Source organism: Paramacrobiotus metropolitanus, unplaced genomic scaffold (assembly GCF_019649055.1).
Source record: "Paramacrobiotus metropolitanus isolate TYO unplaced genomic scaffold, Prichtersi_v1.0 Parri_scaffold0000005, whole genome shotgun sequence".
NCBI lineage: Eukaryota > Metazoa > Tardigrada > Eutardigrada > Parachela > Macrobiotidae > Paramacrobiotus > Paramacrobiotus metropolitanus.
In genome coordinates, this window is record NW_026570225.1 from 301,755 (window position 1) to 321,411 (window position 19,657).

The 19,657-nt window shown below is 39.6% G+C and overlaps 5 protein-coding genes and 1 long non-coding RNA gene across 9 annotated transcripts; 5 read left to right on the top strand and 1 right to left on the bottom strand.

The window, feature by feature from the left end:
* Nucleotides 1-1,572: 1,572 nt before the first annotated feature.
* LOC129581404 (uncharacterized) lies at nucleotides 1,573-2,701 on the top strand. The gene is made up of 2 exons (XM_055472438.1): nucleotides 1,573-1,894; nucleotides 2,152-2,701. The coding sequence occupies exons 1-2, from the start codon at nucleotides 1,825-1,827 to the stop codon at nucleotides 2,565-2,567; spliced, it is 486 nt and encodes a 161-aa protein (XP_055328413.1). The 5' UTR covers nucleotides 1,573-1,824; the 3' UTR covers nucleotides 2,568-2,701.
* A 662-nt stretch (nucleotides 2,702-3,363) lies between these two features.
* On the bottom strand, nucleotides 3,364-5,547 carry LOC129581270 (uncharacterized). The gene is made up of 3 exons (XM_055472250.1): nucleotides 5,140-5,547; nucleotides 4,305-4,339; nucleotides 3,364-4,211 (listed from the first exon to the last, which is right to left on the bottom strand). Exons 1-3 carry the CDS (start codon nucleotides 5,354-5,356, stop codon nucleotides 3,708-3,710), a joined length of 756 nt encoding a protein of 251 aa, XP_055328225.1. The 5' UTR covers nucleotides 5,357-5,547; the 3' UTR covers nucleotides 3,364-3,707.
* A 718-nt stretch (nucleotides 5,548-6,265) lies between these two features.
* Nucleotides 6,266-9,091, top strand: LOC129581126 (uncharacterized). Of its 4 annotated transcripts, XR_008689447.1 has the most exons (9): nucleotides 6,266-6,575; nucleotides 6,841-6,980; nucleotides 7,480-7,536; nucleotides 7,625-7,719; nucleotides 7,812-7,868; nucleotides 8,182-8,223; nucleotides 8,481-8,528; nucleotides 8,586-8,643; nucleotides 8,713-9,091. It is a non-coding gene; the product is annotated as an uncharacterized LOC129581126 (long non-coding RNA). The 4 variants fall into 4 exon arrangements; XR_008689448.1 differs by lacking the exon at nucleotides 6,266-6,575 and having other exon boundaries at nucleotides 6,626-6,980; nucleotides 8,586-8,630; XR_008689446.1 differs by lacking the exon at nucleotides 6,266-6,575 and having other exon boundaries at nucleotides 6,629-6,980.
* A 1,997-nt stretch (nucleotides 9,092-11,088) lies between these two features.
* LOC129581296 (dynein regulatory complex subunit 2-like) lies at nucleotides 11,089-14,375 on the top strand. The gene is made up of 6 exons (XM_055472282.1): nucleotides 11,089-11,425; nucleotides 11,547-11,744; nucleotides 12,295-12,501; nucleotides 12,563-13,078; nucleotides 13,197-13,478; nucleotides 13,929-14,375. The coding sequence occupies exons 1-6, from the start codon at nucleotides 11,333-11,335 to the stop codon at nucleotides 14,091-14,093; spliced, it is 1,461 nt and encodes a 486-aa protein (XP_055328257.1). The 5' UTR covers nucleotides 11,089-11,332; the 3' UTR covers nucleotides 14,094-14,375.
* Nucleotides 14,376-15,050: 675 nt separating this feature from the next.
* Nucleotides 15,051-16,146, top strand: LOC129581377 (uncharacterized). The gene is made up of 2 exons (XM_055472396.1): nucleotides 15,051-15,277; nucleotides 15,640-16,146. The coding sequence occupies exons 1-2, from the start codon at nucleotides 15,167-15,169 to the stop codon at nucleotides 15,823-15,825; spliced, it is 297 nt and encodes a 98-aa protein (XP_055328371.1). The 5' UTR covers nucleotides 15,051-15,166; the 3' UTR covers nucleotides 15,826-16,146.
* A 703-nt stretch (nucleotides 16,147-16,849) lies between these two features.
* LOC129581175 (uncharacterized) lies at nucleotides 16,850-19,483 on the top strand. The gene is made up of 2 exons (XM_055472101.1): nucleotides 16,850-18,175; nucleotides 18,808-19,483. The coding sequence occupies exons 1-2, from the start codon at nucleotides 17,362-17,364 to the stop codon at nucleotides 19,278-19,280; spliced, it is 1,287 nt and encodes a 428-aa protein (XP_055328076.1). The 5' UTR covers nucleotides 16,850-17,361; the 3' UTR covers nucleotides 19,281-19,483.
* The last annotated feature ends 174 nt before the right edge of the window (nucleotides 19,484-19,657 follow it).

Genomic DNA, 19,657 nt, shown 5'->3' on the forward strand with positions numbered 1-19,657 from the left:
AGCTTTCGCTACGTCCTCGTAGCGAGACTAAGCTAATACTGACCGAAACGAAAAACCGACAATTTTACAATTTACTTGGTAATTTTTCTTTACATAACTATTTCAGGATTCTGTTAAGTAAATCAATGGGAATATATACAAACATTCCTTTTGTCAGTGTTTAACTTGTACAAATATCTCACGATTTTTGAAAAATTACTTCCTTCATATGTGATTTTAGATCACAAGAGCATCTGAGAGGAAGCCGAAAATGACTCTTGTTAATATTAGCTCAGATATCATCTGTTTATTCAGCAAATAATAACTATTTTTGTACATATTCAGAGTTTTAGGTACGAGTTCTTGCGCCAGCTTTACAATGAATCCCAAAAATCACTGATCCCGAAACCGATGCGAGCCGGCCGGCACAGCACTCCATGTTTAATAAAAGCGTCTTTACATACAAGTTATACAACTATAGATACTTACCCCTGCCGCAATATTATATAGATATAACAGTGATTTCCATTAAGATACAATATTGTATAGTTTTAAAATCATTCAACCTCTGAAACTCCTACTATTAGGGCGAATAATGCATATACCAAATTTCCACCCTTCTAGTTCTTTTGAAATTTTTGATCCAGTTCTTTAGTCTGAACAAGCAGCAACTGCAGCGATTCAAATGACTATCATGACCGGAAGGAAATCAGAAAAATCCTAACTTCCGTTAACCAGATCATAATCATCCAATATAGGGTTGTTTGCAGGCGTTTATTTGTTGTTTAGGTAAAGTGCTCGCCTGATTCGAATTAAAACTGTTATATTAGCGTGCTTTATGATCCTACGATTATTTTTCTTTACTCAACCAGCAAGTTTTCTTATAATCACTGATGAAACGCAGATCTAGAAACTAGAACTGATAATGAGGACGCCAAGCGGCAGTGAAACACCATGGCCAAATAGCGATAGAAACAAGAATATTATTATTGCACTCTATTACGTAAGTACGATATGCGGGCGTTTGTGCGTATTCTTCAAGTGCTATCACAACTATGCAGTCGTTAAAGCTGAATTAACTTTCCATAAACTGTAACGAGCATATATAAATATGTATGTAGTAAAAACAGGAAAAAATAAAAATTTACATAAATAATAAAGTAACTTACATAAATATGTAGTGAAAACATGAAAACACAAAAACTTACATATCGTGCACAGTGCGCATGAACTGGTATTTAATTTTGTGCTGTAAAATACTCGTATTTACCTATATATGGAACCGGCCCGAAGATAGGCCTGCTAATTATAAAAGTTATTAATTTGATTAACTACTTTTAATCAATTTCATTAATTCTGAGGGCTTCATTAAATGTTTTTTCATCACTTACTGTCCGTGCACAAATGGACTGTTGTACGGTACAAGTACTTCTACTGTATGCATGTAATGTAGTAACAAGTGCTACAACAAATCGATAAAAAACGATGCCGGTAAGGCTGGTGCGCTGACTGACTGGGATAGTCACGGATGATGCACTGCTTGTGTGTGTCACATTAAATCTCGAATGTTTTTGTATAAGAGATGCGCACATATTGAAGGTATACATAGCGTCTACCTTGACAGATCACAGATGTGATGGTAAATGTTTCAAAAAGATATGTCTATTCATGGTAGTAATCACTGCTAGCCCTCTACTTTTTGTCTGCAGCATGAGAAATGAAGTCTTTGGTGTACGTACAAGGGTTCTTCGGCGGCTTTTCGTAATTTTAGACGTCTGAACTTACGTTAGCGGCCGTGCAATCAGTTTGGGTTATGCTTAATTAACGTCAACTAAAGTATTTAAGATGATTAGGCCGCAGTTAGCTGTAATAAATATTGGACTATCTCTAGTCACAATTGGAATCGAAGTAATCGGTAAGCAAAATTGTTCTATATTACAGAACAGAACAATCTGTATGGTGATTTCAAAAATTGAAAGCGTGCGAGTTGTGCTTAACGGAATGCATTGTATATCGAAGGGAAGAGAGAATAATTATTTGTCTTTTATAATTGTAAAATATGGCATATTACTGCCTGAAAGTAGTAGATTCTTTGTGAAATCTTTAGCAATAATTGTTGTGCATTTACGAATTTAATTAGATAATGACAATTGCTAGCTGATTTTATTGCAGTTCTCATAATTTATTTCACGTTTATCGGACTGGAGATTTTGGGCATCTTAGCATGTATCGCCATAATCCTCAGCAACATTGTGGGCATCATGACCTACAAGGAGGACTTCCCGTTGGACACGCGCAAGAATATCTTTACAGTGGATTATGTCATGCTGATTATCACCATCCTCATCGAATTTGGTATGCTGACCGGCTCGCTGTTGGCCACCACCGTGTATATTCTTGTCTTTGCATTCCTCGGCACCATTCCCTTTGTGGAAGTGATTGTGCAGTTTTTCGGTATTAGCATTATTCCTTTTGTTGCCATCATTGTCATGAAGGCAGTGGCGTCGCTTTTGTATTTGATTATCTTTATCATCTCTATAATCTCGGCGATAGTAAACCGGCGGCATAATCACCGAACCGAGGTATAAGGAACTCGAAAAATGGGATCGATACCCAGTGTTTACGTCTGCGTCTGCGGCGCACGTTTTTCCGCAGCAGACTGCATTTGTTTAGAATTGCAAATTGACTCGGTATAATATACAGTACTACTTTTCAAACTTACGGATGCTCTAAGTGATCTCTGCTTCCAGTGGATGTAAAAAATAATAAAATACTGGCGCATTTTTAATATTCGCCTTTTTCTCTCAAAATTCACTTTGTACTTAAGTTATAACTATTGCGGCTGTACACTACGTTATATGATCGAACCTAGTTCTGAAACATCTACTAGATGTATTCTGGAACAAGTCGTTCAAAAATTCTACCATATGCTATTAGTACTGGCATTACTGCGATTGTAAGACTAAACCAGTGTAGCGACTACGGGCATATGTTTTCGTGCAATCGGTTACTTTTAAAATTCTTCCGATGATACGGCACCAACTCGTTGTGCATGTGCATGACGTTATTTATCTCTCTATTCTAGTACTGGCTCTCTGTACTAGTAAATTCCCATGAACAAATTAAGCCGCGCAGAATGCAAATTCATTGTGTATTGTTCATTAATTGTTACAAATGTATGCGAAGTAATATCTTTGCAAATTTACATTGTAATAATATTATTGTTATAAGGTAAAGTAATGGTAACATAATCAAATACGTATGCGTACGGTACTGTCAGCAGCTTTAGCTTTACAGATAGAATTTGGTAATACAGTTTCCATTGATCTATCGTAAGTAATTCTCACAGTTTAACGTCCATATTGTGACAAGAAGCTAATCGGTTATAAAGCACCCGTATTAAAGCAAATTAATTCGCTCGTATAGACATCGATTCGAAAATTAATGTATCAAATAAATTTATTGTCAAATTTTTATGTAATTTTATTTGTTAGTAGCAATGACCTGTTGCATCCGACATGCCAAATAAAAAGATATGGACCAAAGCTAACATTATAGTTGACTGAGAAAATAAAGTAGAAAGAAAACAAATTTGATAAGTCGACGTACACCTACAACAATCCTTCATAAAACATCGTTTACATCGCACTGTTACGGCCTACAAACGCACAGACGATTTGTACCATACGCACAGGAAATTTACGAGCGGAAATGATTCACAAGGCAATCTACACCTTTTGCTGAACAACGCGCTGCCGGTCCGGATACACAGTCATAATCATCTGGCGTTCTTTGCGCTGTGCACAACAATTCCAGCAACTGAAGCCGGTGGCAATAATGGCCAGCATAAACAGTATGAAGTATAAGGTCATCACCGTCGCTTCCAGACCGATCATCTCGCGCCATACCTGTGGATTATTTCCATACCGTCCCGATGACAGATAGTAGTTGGGACTCAGCCAGTTGTTAAAGAAGGGATTTGTGGGGAGGAAATTAAAGGATGTATTGTTCAAAGTGCCGCCGTTGCGGTAGTTATAATACCAAGTAAGGACAATGGCCAGCATGGCGGCCGATGCGCAGAACATGATGAAGGCCTTGAGGGCGCAGAACAGGGAGAAAACTACGGCAATGAGGAAACAGCACCTTCCCATGCCTTTCGTCGAATTCGACCGACTGGCGGCCAGGGTGATGAGGCCGGTGATAAATGTAAAACATCCGACGTAGATACCGACCTGTAATAACAATGGTTCTTACATTTTTCTTCGTGTTTTATTAGTCCGAACCAAAATAGACACGGATCTAGTTTGATCTAGAAAAAAACTTACAGCGCTCTTTTCCAGAAAGTAATCGAGCCCGACGCCTATAACAAATAATACAGTTAGCGGTTTGTCGTATAGTAGGTGTCGTTCATGTAACCTTTTAATTACAAACTCACAATACGCCATTCTGAACAAGATTCTACGATAATTAGCATGTGAATAACTACGAGTAGTTCTCAAATCAGTAATCCCTATACACTATCTGATTCAATTTTTTCACAAAGTACAGCGTCGCTCCTGCAGTTCTTTACACGAAGTCTGAATCGTACTCGTATCGTAAGTCGCACTCTAGGAACTCGCATTCTACTGCATCCTGAAAGACTTGTTCGTATTATAATTTAACTCATAAGTCATAGCGAAATATAATATACTGAGTTTAAAGTGCATACAGATGTTTGATAAACTGCTGTCTTGTATTGTACAGACTACAGACTATGGCTCAGTACGAGTACTTATTCTAAACCCTGAAATAACAAAGCCACTTTACCGCGCGTTTTCGAGAACTCTGAAAGAATGGTGAAATCTAGCTTTATAATATTATTATGTCGACGTAGCTTAAAATTAGCTTTTCATATACTAGTACCTCAAAACAATTACCCAAAAACTTTTAAATTGTGCAAACGGTCATTAACTATAATTATCTACGTTATTCATAAATATAGAACAAAACAATTCATAGTAATACAGTCGCACGTTGAAACTAACCCTGGCTCTTGCCCTTTACAGACTGAATAAACACATCAACCACACAGGTTAGATGCGTATATCGATTTATAAATTATTGATATCTGTAATTGAATTTTTAACTTAAATCTAGTGCCACGGGCAAGAAAAAACTTACATGCCGCTTCCAAAGCAATAATACATAATCCCAGCAATACTTCCAGTACGCCCAATGCTGCTAGACATTTGTGCCCTTTAACCGGCGAATAATCCGATTCGGATACAACAGTAACCGGCACAACTTCCCGTACACCGGCACCGTGATGGTACACGGTGGTTTCCACTTCGTGGTTGTTTTTCGACATATTTTTATGCGACTTTTCTTTTCTCGCCATAACATCCACTAATGCCACGATTTCTTTATTGACAACACACTCTGTTCGAGAAGAATTCTAATCTGCCTAAGTTTTGGCGTTTTCTTTATAAAAACGCTGATCCAGCATCACCTAAGTTTCTAATACATCTCTGCGTCGAACGAGAAAGAAATCATATTCTAGCTGGGCACAACCGAATGGTACTTTACCAGTGGTTAGTCAGCATAATATTGGTTTTTGATTGGTGTTTTAGAGCCCGAATACACCTAAGGTAAGTCATTTATAGTTATCCTGTGTCAACATTTGCATGTTTCCGGCAACGTTAAATGTGCATGCAGGCAGAACGCTAGTGTATACGGTTGTATGACAACAAACAAATCACATGCACATGTTCACCGAATATTTGTGCACACTGGGGAGGGAAAACATGTTGGGCTTGTAACTTTATGGGAAGTTGTTTACATGCCAGTTTGCACCTGCACTGTGTGTGAATTATGAGCATGGAAAATGTCCAGCAAAATCAGCAGATTTGAAGTGTGCAAAACTGGATACGAGTACGATACTTAATACATAATCGACGTAATTAACATTGCAAAATGTTGTATATCCTCGGAAATCGTGTAAATACGTATGTACCGCACAATACATTGTACGTTTACGTATTCACTATTGTATGTGCGCATTATTCTGTGCTGAAATGATTTAAGTACTCCATTACACTAGTCTTACAGTAAGTAATCCTATTACGTAATTCATGCTTGTACGCATTTTGTGCAAACGATTTCGCAAATTTTGGGGTAAACGTTTCTGACCGTTGCACACGGTTGTCGTAAACCGAATTACCCACCCACATTTTACCTGACCGTGACGTGATTTTTTTCATTCTGTAGAATCTGATCTTGGATGAGTCGCTAACCCGAGTAAAACAGCTTGGCGGAAATACGTAAGACCTGCGTTGCGCCACCATTACGTATACGTAAGCGAGCGCGCACGCATTTGGCTAAGGCCTGAACAGTGTATTTTGTACGGTGGCTTCAGCGCCGCAGCGTGACCGCTGATCAGCGTAACGTACAGCTGTGCGCCAGCTAAAAGCAGCCAAGTCGGAATTTATCTTTATTCTGTCATCGTTTTTTCGGGTTTTTGACCCAATTTCCAAAACAATAAAATTAACGAATTTCATTATTTGTCTCTTCTGGATGATTTGTTTCTTGCATGCTGCGCATCCGAAAAATTAAAAAAGGTAAGTGGTAGCTCGCGGATGCTTGACGGCTAACCATAACTCGGTATTCTGATCTCAACAGCGTATCATATTTTCAACTTTGCAAGCGTTACTCGCCAGTCGCCACAACTTTGCGTGCCCGCATTTGAAGTGTTTCTCGGTTTCTGCTTTGTACAGTTTTCTTCTTTCTGAGTTCTACTGAAAATTTTAAACTTGTTAGTTGTAAAGTCTGTTTAGGCTGCTGAGATTTTTACATATCGCTCTGTGTAGCACGTTATTTTTGCAGGAAAGATGGCTTTTCGCGCACGAAGATCAAGAGACCAATCGCGAAAGTTGCTGAGGAAAACAGCAAGCAGGAGTTCTTGGCGAAACTGCTACAAATTCTGCAATCAACAGTTCCTCTATCCGGACACTGGAAAACCAAAGGTAGATTCATTTTTATTGGTGTCTTGCTTTGATCTGATATCAAAAGTGGAAAATAGAAAGGCACGCATCACGATTTTTAGCCAGCAATCTTACTGAAGTGCGAGTTCGCTGAGACATTTAACTAAGTATTTCTCTGTTACTGCTAGCTGCTTTTATGCTTATCGTACAGGGTTTATTGGAAATAAATCCAGATTATCTTAAACCTTACTCACTTTGTTGTTTTCTCAAACCAAAATCATTTGTGATTATTTGAACTGTGATCAACGGGGTGGTTTTAACTAGCATAGTCTGTTCTTATTTGGTTTGAGAAGGATTTTGCAAAGTTCTTCTTCTCGATCTTCCATCATAAAAGGTGCATCATAAAAGGTACATGGTATTTGGTACTGCCAATGTACAGTACCTGCGATGCTGCATGAGTAGTGTCTCATTGAGAACTTGAATATGCGCATTCAACGTATTTGCCGTTTACGCGACGCTGCGTTTTACATTTTCACTGTAGATGAAGCCTCAGCGCAATTGCAAGCATCGGGATTAAGGAATCTTCTTAACAAAAACGGTAACGCAATGTTTGCAATGCGTGGTGGCTGCAAACATAAACGTATCACCTGCGATGACCAAAATTTATGAAATATTTTCTGTTACAGGTTTCAACACATTGCTCGAACAAGCAAACATTTTGATGCAGCATTCTCTGGGGGAAAAACACTCCAGCTGGCGAATGCGCGCGCTGCTGTCGGAAGTAAGTTAAGCAACTTGTGATTACGCTAGCTTGTTTGTAACGCATTTACGCAAGCACTTTACGCATTACGATGCAGAAAGCTTCATTTACAGGTCCACCGTATACGGCGATACGCAGACTTATTGAGGACGAAGATAACAGCCAAAGCGGTACGTAAATTACTATCTTGCTTTATGATTTTTTAAATCTCTCCATTTGTACACTTTTTGCATCTGGAACAGCTAATAATATTGTCATAAGTGGAGTTAAAAAACGGTGAAATAGCTGTGATTGGAAAACTTGTTGACGCTCTTTTGTAGGAACAGTTTCAAACAATTATTACGGGACTAAAATGCTACAAAACGGCGCACACGCACTAACAGCTTTCTATACGTGAACAATAATTCTAATTGTGCATTTCCAAGCTAACATCCCTTATTTGCGCATACGCGTTGTTAAAGCTACTTCGCGCGTGCTTTTCAGGTGTAAATTTCCCACTGCGGCTTTTGGTCGAAACCGTAAATGGTATGAATGCATATGTAAATCATATTTCGTTTTTAAAAATTTAAGCATTGCACTTTTTGATTATTGAGTATATATTAAACTGTATATTAAGTTTTTTGATTATTTTATAACGTCAACCATAAAGTTTATTAATTTGCCATAGTGAATTAGAAGGCCGAAAAACGCTTTGACGCGGAGAAATCTCAGGGCCTGCATGCGTAACACGCTGAACAAGTTTTACAGTTTTTTGAAACCTAAATGCCATTGTATTTTTCTAGGAAGATACAGAGCCACGCCGGATACGGTACACGCTTTAGCCAGCTGCCGTACGTACGCTTGTTTATTCACTTCAGTAAATACTTTTACCACGAACACTTTTACAGATGTAATCCACGATCTAAATGAATCTGAACTGGATAAATGATGGAGTAAGTCCCTAAAGTGAGTGAACCTTTTCACTCATAACGGTCTATGCTTCGGCGGATTTGCAGTAACAGTATTTTATTGTAGCTTATATAGAAGCACAATGGACACCGCTACCGGATAGCTTGCGGACACGCAGATCCAAAAACCAGAAGGAAAATTCCGTGCGGATCAAGCAGCCTAAAAAATTGCGCACACGCGGAATGTCGTCGACTTCGACCATGAGCCGCAGCCGGCATTATTGCCAATATTTTTTTTTGTAAGCTGTTGTCGTACAGCATTTTTCTGTGTTTTCACGCATTCATCGCGTAGACGCAAGGTGGAATGATTTTATGTTTATTTTTTGTTACGGTTGCTTTTATTTTGAAGGCACAAAGCCGAAAACTGTGGATTAATTTCTGTTACGGAAACGTTTGTTGAGCAGGCTTCAAGCCAGGAAAATCATAATAAAATATGGTAAAATTGACGGTTGTGCAACGGTAATAGTACGGTAGAAACGGCTTTCGCGAACAAAAAACAAACATTGGGAAAACCTAGAAATCACGTTGTACTTTGCGTCGGATAACGTAGGCCCACCGGTTTTCCGTGCACGAATTTTGACTGTGCTCCAACGGTCCCAGACCCTTCAGCAAACGTTGGGCTAACCGTTGGATGAAGGGCTGTGCAAGTCACTATAAACCTTCAACTACCGGTGGTTTCACGGTTAACCAACGTTTTTTTTACAAGCTGTTTTACTCGGGTAAAAGCAAAGAGTCAACGTTTCAGTATTCTATGAATAAATTTTCATGAGGTGTTACTGTATATTGCACCATCGAAGCTGTCTATTTTTCACAGGATTGATATTTATATATCAACCTTTATTGAGTTCCGTATGCTGTTATGCGGCAAAAACCCCTATTACAATTAGGGGAAAAGGCACGCATAACATATTCTTTTTTAAAAGTTTTGTAAACAAAACTCGTGCAACGGAAGCAACAATAAGGTAAAAGACCGCTTGCTCTCCACTACTTTACACATGAATCTTTTTTTTGGTATTTTCTAGAAGAACTTTAAAATAGATAGAAATTATAGTGGTTAATGGTAAGGAAAGGACGATCACAATACAAATTATGCGGGATGTATGGCACGCAACAATGCAACACACACCAACCACATAAAAAAATGAACATAATCAATTAAACATATACTCATGCACTCGCTTGGAGGAAAGGCATGGAGTTTTGGCTGGATTGCGATGCCTGATTACGCTGACTGCCACGTTAAATGGGAGAGAGAAAGGTGAAATGTAAGACGGAGCAAGTCAGCATGAGAGCGTTAGAACCACAGCGCCAAGAGAGAGCCGTCGAGATTCAGATCACAGTGAGTACGAAACCCATACCTGACTTCAACAAGCACGTCGAAGTGAGTCGAACGACTTAGCCTTCGCAAACCCCTTAATACAGCTAACTAATCAAGGATGTTTCATAAGCAGGAACCAAAACACTGACAATGTATTAAAAATTATGAACACATCAGAATTTTCCAGATTTGACCGACAAACTTTCATTTTACACTAAACATGTCTCCCATGAAATTTTGAAAAAAACAAAATTTTCAAAAATTATGAATTATTAATTATGAAAACTAATAACCACTAGTTAAACAGTGAAAAGCTTAGATGGGCCAGGTGGATAATATACACTTTTGTGACTATACAGTACGATGTGCATGTAAAATCTTGTTATAACGACTTAAGATTATTTTGTATCATGCTCGAGTCTGTAGAGTAACTGGTCATGTATTCAATAGACTGTGTAATTTATTAAAATATAAAATCCGCTCTTGGGGTACACTCAAAAAGGACTTTTTTTCTTTCCCCGGTCTCCGTGTAGGCACTCGGGAAAATTGTTTTTCTGGTGCCGTAAGGCGCAAGAAATTGGCACTAGCGCAAGATTTCGCGACATTGCAGCGATTTCGACATATTTTACCAGTAGACCTTGGCCATGGTCACTTTGCTATACGGTAATTACTAGTAGTATATATAATTTCTTATTGTCATTATTATTATTGCAGTCACAGTAGTCAAACTCCATTTACTTAGACTTTAACAGGCTATTGAAAAATTTTTGCGTTAATTTCGAAATTTGTATACTTTTTTTGTTTTGCTTTTATGAGACGGAAGGTTACCCGACCCAGTAATCGAACCCAGGACAAACAATTTATATAGTATATACGGTATTTACGAACGTGTTACGAATTTAAAACATATATGGCAGTACATATTGTGTTACGAATGGCAGTACATATTGGTTTCTAAAATGGTATTATAGGTACATCACAACTTCATATTGCACGAACATTAATAATACGTGAGTACAAACGGTTTGTGCTGTAATTCGCGTTTGAGTTACCAGGGTGACCTTTTCAGTATACCGCGCAATCAGATTCAAAATCCATATCCAATTCAAAATCCAATAAAGCTTTTATAGTATGATAAAGGGAAAAACGTTTGAAGATTGAACCCTGTTGAACAATATTGACGTTTTTTGCGTTTTGTTAATCCCAGCTGCTAAATCTTATTTTCGATGCAATATCGCAGTTTATCAAACCTTTCCTGAATTGTTTCTGCAACGTACAACGAGCTTCTATTAAAGATAAGGAAATTCTACAAATACATCTGCAATTCACTGTAATTCTGCAAATGCATTTTTAACAATACTTATAAAAAATGTCCAAAGTGAAAGATAAAGGAGGTAAAAAGAATCAAGATCAAAGTATAATTCTTGATGGTATCGACATCAGCGCTATGGACCAAGAAAAGGTTAGCGATGTATTGTAAAGCAGAACCGAGTACAGTCGCAGTGTTTTATATTTGAATTTGCCAGGTAAAGTATAATGTAATATTAGTTTACATTTAAAATGAACGCTTTATTTACATATAGCTATTGCGGTACCTTGTTAAGGAAGTGCAACAACTATATGATGCCAAAAAGCAAAATCGTTTCGAAGAAGAAGAACGTAATCTTGTGCTTCGCCAGCTTGAATTGGCTCGATCCAAGTTGGACGAGTACGAACAGAAATCTTTAGCCCAGATAAAAAATATGGAAGACCTAACGGCTGAACACAATGGAGATGTGCTGGTATGTATAATGCGCTATATGTGTTGTATTACATAATAAATATAAAATAACACGTTGCAAATAATTTCAAATGCAACTGTCCACGAAGCCATACTGTATTTCAATGCAGTTACAGCTGTTAGTGTATTAACGCGTCAGACAGTAACTGGCTTTTTAGGTCAAATCGATCCTGATTTTGCTACACTACTTTTTATAAAACCGAAACATCTGCGTCCCACTAGCGCTACGTACATTGCTAATACTGTAAGTTGTTTAAGCTTTTCGATCACACTTTTAATTTTTATAAATCCAACAAATTTATAGTAACGTGTACATAGTGATTAAGTTGATTAATAAATATTAGATTATTTAAGTTAATTAATAAACATTATTAATGTTTGAACATCCAGGGCAGTCGCTTATCATATAAACAATGGTTAATTCCTTGATTCTCGAAGACTGTTATTACCTGTACTTCATTCAATACTTCACACACATCGCGTGGCACACGCAAGACAATTCTGAAAATATTTACCAAACAGGAAAGCGTTTCAGTTGTAAGAAATTCCAGGTTTTCCGCCAAAGAGTTCATTACCTACGATATCTTCTGGACCGTGAGCTGAAAGAGAACAAAGAGCAGCAAGATCTGCTAACGAAACAGAGCTATGAAAGCCATATGGAGATTTTGCATGACATCGCCAAACAACGAGCGGATTTCAAAATCAAGCACTCTGAGGAAAAAAAAGCGTACGAACAAAACACGAAAGAATGCACGACGGTAATAAAAGAAATAATATGGTTAAACGAATTCCCCCTTTGTTCACAGAAGCGTTTCATAGAAAGCCGCGAAACGGTATAAAGCCGCTGTCGAAAACTACTCGGCCGCATTTGAGGATCGGATGGCAGATTTAAATTCTGAACGGCAAGAAATGCAGGAAAACACCGCGGTGGAAATTCAGTCATGTCAGCGCTATATTGATCAGAAGCGTCAAGAGAACACTGTCCATCTGCAGTTAAACTTTGAGCGCAACTATCGAGACGCAAAAGAATATTTTCAGGAATTGACCTTTCATAACTTGGCGCTGATAGACGATCTCCGTGGTCAAGCTGTCCAACTGAAAGACCATTTCAGCGGTCTGTGCTCAAGATTCTATGAAGTGCAGAAAGCCACGGCGACCAGAAAAGAACCGGTACGATTGCAAACCCAGCACCTAGAAAACGTTCAGAAACAAGTGCAGCTTTTGAGAAAAGACAAATTGGCCCTAACGCGCACGAAAGCCGGAATACGGGATTTTCAAGCCGAACGCGCGAAACTAATTTCGGAAATTCAGGAATGCAGTGAGCAATACGAAAAGGTCTGTGGTTCGCTTCTTCTACGCAAACGAAATCCAGTTTTTTGAACAGTCTGAAATGCTGTGCTGTAATGCCGATGAATATTTTGCAGAAGGCTGATAAACGCTGCAAATTTTTCAGATTCAAGCCGATATGAAACTGCTCAGTGATAACTATTTCAGCGGAATTGCCGAAGCCAAACACAAAATCGGCTGCACGGCTAACGAAGCACGCAGCCAAGCTGCGCAGCTCCAAGCAAAGGTCACGGCCATCAAAAGTGCTTTGCGGGAAGCCGTTTTGAATAACGCGGACTGTGATTCGGCGGAGGAAAGTTTAAAACAGCTGGAACAATTTGAGACGGAGTACGCACAGAATCTTGCCAAACAGAAAGACATGGAAGCTACCGTGCACAAGATGGCCAAGGTATGTATCTATACCATACAATGGTACATTATGTCTGAACACAATGCATAATTGTGTGTGTAGAAACCGTAACTCTCTGTATTCGTAGATCTCACAAAATATTGAAGACTTCGTCAGATTTCACTCTACTGTGAAGACAAGCCCTTTCTGTTTGTTTATTATTTATAGTATCAATATTAATGTTCTTCAAATAGCAAGAGCATGCGTGAAACACATTTTTCTAAAATTTGCAGCCTTCGCTAAAAAAGGTTAAAATTTTATTATGTTCTGAAATTTAAAACAAAGTTCACCGTTGATTTGTTATTTTTGTAATGCATATTATGCAAGCTACAAGTACTAGTTTATCTTCGTACATTTGGAGAGGGTGCTGTAGTAGGTACCTGGAAATCCTTGAAATTTCCATCTTGCATGATATAGCTGCAAAGCGGAAATGAATTTCTTGAAATCTAGGTTTTCAATGATTCACTCTTATCACTGCGATACATCATGGAGAATTACAATCTGGATATCGATCCAGCTGATCTGGAGCTCCAACCGCAGATGCCGGGGATTTCGACAACGCACACCGAAATTGGACGTATTGGTCAAGCTATGGATATTTTGCAGACAGTTTGATTTAATTACATACAGCTCGGAATTATGGAATAGCGTTGTTCTGCAATTAAATATGCTACAATGTTCCGCCGCTCCAGACAGCTGCAATTAAGAGCGAATATCGTGGTTGACAAACAACTGCGCGCTTGATGCTTACGTTAGAAGTTTGCATGTTGTGTTTTAAAAATTTGAAATTTCTTGACTTCTGGCAATGAGCTAAGTAGGAGCCTGGCCGGGTCACTACCAATACCACTTATATTACTACAGAAGCTACGTATACAGTGTGTATCGCATTTCGACAACAGTCGCAATACCAAAACTGGAAATATATGAATGTTTGTTTTTTGGGCTCACATTACTACAATTAGTGGCTGAATAGGTTTGTACCGATCGCTACCCGTTGAGCAGTACACACAAAAAAGAGAAAACTACAAATCAATATCGCTGAAACTGAGACATTATTCCGGACATCCATCGTATTCTATAATGTAGTTCATGCATAACATTAAATTATTTTATTTTTTGCTGTCGCGGTTCCCATATATAACCTACCAGATCCCTTCCTAAATCCTGTGATGCGACCTACTGCCGATGCGTGGCTTTCCCCATAAATTACAAAACAGAGGGATAAGTCCGCGCAGTCGTCCGGACATTATACGCATGCAGATCGGGTTGTTTCGCGCAATTTTAGGATGGTCACTGGATTTACACCCAGATTCCGGCGTAATCTGCGCGCCGACATATACGAGTAACTGCGATAATTAGTATTCGGGTGCACTTTTTGTTGTTACGCCTTCATGTTGACGCATCCTCACGAACGTTTGGCGTTCTTTTCGCAATAATTTCCAGTTCATTTCAAATTGTCTTGACAGGTTGGCCGTGTCCAGACGCGCTTGTTTTAGTTTTGTATGCAAATACTGGTTATTGTTACGCTATCCTGGCAAATTACCGACCTATATATAGATCGTCCTATACGGTTTGAATTCACAAATACCGATCCATTTCTCCTGCCACCGGCAAAAACAGTTTAGCGTTTCTCACGGTTTTCGATAAAAGTTCGTATCCACCGGAAGTAATTTTAAGGACATTTCACCATGGAGGTCACCCATTTATTTTTTGCCGTGATGATATTTGCTGGCTACGGCTCCGCTGTCTGGATTTACATTGAGCCACGCTATGAAGCTGATTTCCTAAACAAGAATGCCGTAAGTGTGCGAGTACAAGAACATTTTTGCATTGAGCTAGATGTTCTATTAATTAATTACGGCAATGCTGTCTCTTCGTAAAAAACCTGATTACCTGTATTACTTGTCAATAACTGAAAGAGTCATCAAATAAGTGTGCAGTAATTTAATATACTGTACTTTAAATCAGGATTGACAGTTATTGGGAATATCTAACTCGAGCATTACTCGCAGCTCTTCTGCAAAGTATCTTTTACGGCGTATCTTTATAACGAGTGCGAGATTACAGTATTGAAATTCTAGCATATTTTTAGTGTGTTTAACAGCAGTTTTAACAACGACAACGATCAAAACGATAGTATCATGCATTGGTGTGCTATTAGGATATTTTCGATCGCGCTGCCCAGGAGCTGTACGCTCACTATCCCCAAGGCAGTCCGATTCCCGCTCAAATGCCAACGGATGGCTTTCCTCAGTCGCAGGTGTACTCTGCGGGACCGATGAAACGAAACAGTGAAATCCTCAACACTTTGATCGGACTTCCGGCGAAACTCCGCTTAAGAGGCTAAGAAAATGTTTGTGACCTTTCGAATAAGTATTTGCGTATGCAACACCTGCGGTACAGGCTTTTGTATTGACATGCTTCGTGCACGTGCCTAATTTTCCGCTGTGCGCGAGCAGCAAAATCAATATTTTTTCTATGTTGTTAGTGATCAATACTTCTCGTGGTTGCAACGTTGTTCCTCGTATAACATGAATTTCATCTAAACCTAACATATTAAATCCAATAAAAATACGTTTAGCCTTTTTAATAAGCTGAAACATATGAGAAAACTTGTGCTTGGTTAACACTTGTAAACTGCAAGACAGTATTAGAAAGGTAATTATTCGCTGACAACACAGCTTATGATACTATGTACCGTACTCTAATACGAGTACAGTAACTGTATAAAATGTTAATTTTGTTCTGTTTTGTCAAATATACGACTGTCTTCCTGAAATCGCTTTTTCGGTCAAAATGGCTTGTAGCAAAACTGTGCCGGTTTATGCATTGTGCGGCTGGTTGATGGGCGTCCTAGCGCGTAAATATCGACATTAATCGAAAACTGCTGCCTTATTTACAAATCGAAACGATTTATAAAATTGCGATTCCTAATCAAACAATGCGCAGACATGTACTGTAGTAACTGAGCTAACAAGGACAATCCGAAGCATACAACATGTTATACAGATACGTACACAATCAGCCAGCAAATACGCTGTTTTCACGATACAACTGTTCAACTGTTCGTATACGAGCGTTTAGAACTACAGATATGCAGCAATACCATCCTGCTGATGAAAAATTAACGCATGCCTACATACATTTCGGTAATCACAGTGCCAATGTTGAAGGTATTACGATTGTGTCATTGTGAATACTGTATAGTAGTACTGTTACACTGTTACAGGTTATGAATTAGTTTCTGCCATACATGCTCAAAACATACGCTTGTAACCCATGTAAAACAGTTCTCGAATATTTCCGGGTTATTTGATAACACCTGTGTATACGGAATCGGCGCATTTCCGTGCCGGTACGAAAATACCGTTTACGCGTAGGTGTCATTTACAACCCAGCATACTGCAATACATCGCAGCATACGGAAACAAACCTACATGTAGTTTACAAGACCACTTACCAAACAGGTTCAACGTCAAGTGTTACAACGCGGCACAATTGTCATCAAAGCAACGCGATTACGGCACCGGCAATCATCGACTGCACCACTATACGGCACAACATACGCCTGTACCTTGTACAATATGTAAAAAGTCGGCGAATTATCAGAAATATTTTTCACCGCTTAAGAAACAAGTCGCGAAGGTGCCGTTTAGCCGTGGTTTTAATTGCACGCTTGCAGTCATGCATGCACATGTATGATTTGTTTGGATTTGGTGGTTGCTGATTTTGGATTATGTTATTTGGTCCAATCGAAAATGCTGTTACCGATAAAGGTTATCGCCAGTTATTTGCGACCTAATTAACCACAATCTGCGCTTGCCACATATGAACGCGGCCGCGAATAGTCGTGTGGCGGCAGCATCTGCAGCGAAACGATAAAATGACGGAGCAGGAAATGCAGAATGGTGGAAACATATCACCGGATCCCAATCGTGCGCCGGGGATCACACGTTTATTTTTAGCTGCCAACACCTTCGCCCAAGTGGGTCCACTGCACAATGAGAACTTTGTGGAACGCACGGCCAGTGATGCGCAGATTATGCGGCTGAACATCTCCAAAGTGGCCAACGAAGGACTGGGTTTCAGTATCATTGAAGGCCCGGAGAAGAACGGAATTTATGTGGCCTATGTGCTGGAGGATACGTCGGCGCGTTTAAACGGTCTGCTGCCTAACGATGAAATCCTGGAGGTGAACGACGAGATCGTAACGAACATGGACCGGCATGCGGCTGCCGTCTGGCTGCGCTCACTGCCGCCCGGACCGGTCACGCTGAAAGTCCGCCGTGCGGGCGACATCTACAGCGAATCTCTGTGGTATTATTTGGCCAAACACCACGGTTTGACCGGCGGCTCCAACGGGATGTACGAAGTGTTCTACGGCGCCGTGGCGGTGAAATCGCCCCGCCCACCGCTGGATCGCGGCAATTCGCGGCCGGATATGAATCACAGTGTGTCGCACATGTCCGTGCCGTCGGTGGCCAGTGCCAATCGGGTGCAGGATAACGGCAGCGCCACCGCGAATAAAAACGGCGGGGTGGTTGTAATCGGTCCTGAACCGCGAAAGCAAAATACGGATGCGACTGATGCTGTCACAGCGGGAAAATTTCCAACGCGATTAGCCAGTGTACCGTATTTTATTGTGTTTGCCATCGAGGCACTCGCTGGATTAGCCATCATTATCATCGAGTGTGTCAGTAAGTGTTGTATACGTATACGAAAAAAGCGAATGGAAAATTAGTAGTGTTTACATTTTGTCCAGCAAAATATACCTTTGTAAGTAACCCACTGTTGCCACCTGCATACTACATGTACATTTGCTAAGAATGCATGCAGACTACATATTCTTCTATTCATATCGATGACTGCAACTTTTGTCAATTGCAGTAACTATAATCAGTGTGCGCGCATCTGCGGTATTTTACCGGCACTTAAGTTCCATATGTAACTCAAACGCTAAAAATTGTAAGAGCAGTTTGAAGACAGAAGCATAAAAATTAACAATAACATTAAAGAGTGTACTCAGTGTAGGAAGAATTTTAAACATTAATTACGTATTTTAGCTGACTTTAAGCCTGCATTACAAACTGCGCCTGTTTCCCCTTTTAAATAGCCGTTTTCACAGAACAGTTAAGAGACGGCAGGTGTGTAAGAAACATTTAAAGTGTATTTTTGTACCATAACTTTGAGTTTTTGATTGATCAGCCAAAATCTGTGACAGTTACTAACCGTTTTCGACGGGTATTGTATTTCGCCCTATCCAACACACGCAGTATTTCCAGGTATGAACGCGTCAGATCGCATTAGTAATTAATTCTTTTTTTCTCAGCCGGCGGACTGTTTGCTCGTACAATCGGTGGAGAAGAATACGCAGGAATCTATGTTGGCGCGTTCGGAATCGCCACGGGCGTCACCGGACTCGTTTGTGCTTCCATAAAAGTTGCTCAAGATTACGAACTAAAACTGAACATTGTCAACATGGTGATGAATATCATCTGCATGGTACAGTCGCTCATCCTCTGCTGCGCTACCGCCGCCTTGCTAGCCTATCATGTGCGACAGCAAAGGGAATATGTGGCGGCCCAGTCAGCGGCGCAAAATGCCACCGTTACCACAACGGGAATCCCGAATAATCCCGAGGTGATGCCGGGTGATATCAGCGCGTTGATCGGGCTGAAATCAACAGCACTGGTATTGTATTTTATATTGTTCGTTGCCGCTTGTGCCTTTCTTATTCTGCTGACTTCCGCAAGTCGAAGGCGCTCGATGAGCAGCAGATCTCTGCGCTTCATGAGAGCCTAAAATAATTATAAATTATAATAAAGCGGGACAAATAAATTTAAAAATAAGCCGTAGCCATGGTAGTCACAATATGTAAAACTAAAATGGTTCTGCAGTAACTACGAAACTCGTAAGGCAGTATCGTAATTTAGGAATAGATCAGTCAGTACTGTAACTGGCACCGGAATACTCCAGGTAAACTAGAAAACTACAACCGATAGGGGAAACACCAAAGTCAGTTAGAGATACAGATAAACATGTGAATAAATAACGGTTAATTAAATTAATCCATTTAAAATAATTGCATGAGTTTTGCTGGTCAGGAGCATGAACTATGCATTCAAAATGCGTAGTACCTAACAATGGTAAGTAATTACAGATACACGCAGTGTAAATGG

What these genes read in the sequence shown, in the direction of transcription:
- LOC129581404 (XM_055472438.1), top strand. Translation starts at nt 1,825, where the DNA reads ATGATTAGGCCGCAGTTAGCTGTAATAAATATTGGACTATCTCTAGTC. An exon ending in AATTGGAATCGAAGTAATCG is followed by an intron (nt 1,895 to 2,151) that starts GTAAGCAAAATT and finishes ATTTTATTGCAG; the next exon opens with TTCTCATAATTTATTTCACG.
- LOC129581270 (XM_055472250.1), bottom strand. Translation starts at nt 5,356, where the DNA reads ATGGCGAGAAAAGAAAAGTCGCATAAAAATATGTCGAAAAACAACCAC. An exon ending in TATTGCTTTGGAAGCGGCAT is followed by an intron (nt 4,340 to 5,139) that starts GTAAGTTTTTTC and finishes TATTTGTTATAG; the next exon opens with GCGTCGGGCTCGATTACTTT. An exon ending in ACTTTCTGGAAAAGAGCGCT is followed by an intron (nt 4,212 to 4,304) that starts GTAAGTTTTTTT and finishes TTGTTATTACAG; the next exon opens with GTCGGTATCTACGTCGGATG.
- LOC129581296 (XM_055472282.1), top strand. Translation starts at nt 11,333, where the DNA reads ATGTCCAAAGTGAAAGATAAAGGAGGTAAAAAGAATCAAGATCAAAGT. An exon ending in ACACGAAAGAATGCACGACG is followed by an intron (nt 12,502 to 12,562) that starts GTAATAAAAGAA and finishes AGCGTTTCATAG; the next exon opens with AAAGCCGCGAAACGGTATAA. An exon ending in GCAGTGAGCAATACGAAAAG is followed by an intron (nt 13,079 to 13,196) that starts GTCTGTGGTTCG and finishes CAAATTTTTCAG; the next exon opens with ATTCAAGCCGATATGAAACT.
- LOC129581377 (XM_055472396.1), top strand. Translation starts at nt 15,167, where the DNA reads ATGGAGGTCACCCATTTATTTTTTGCCGTGATGATATTTGCTGGCTAC. An exon ending in ATTTCCTAAACAAGAATGCC is followed by an intron (nt 15,278 to 15,639) that starts GTAAGTGTGCGA and finishes GTGTGCTATTAG; the next exon opens with GATATTTTCGATCGCGCTGC.
- LOC129581175 (XM_055472101.1), top strand. Translation starts at nt 17,362, where the DNA reads ATGACGGAGCAGGAAATGCAGAATGGTGGAAACATATCACCGGATCCC. An exon ending in CATTATCATCGAGTGTGTCA is followed by an intron (nt 18,176 to 18,807) that starts GTAAGTGTTGTA and finishes TTTTTTTCTCAG; the next exon opens with CCGGCGGACTGTTTGCTCGT.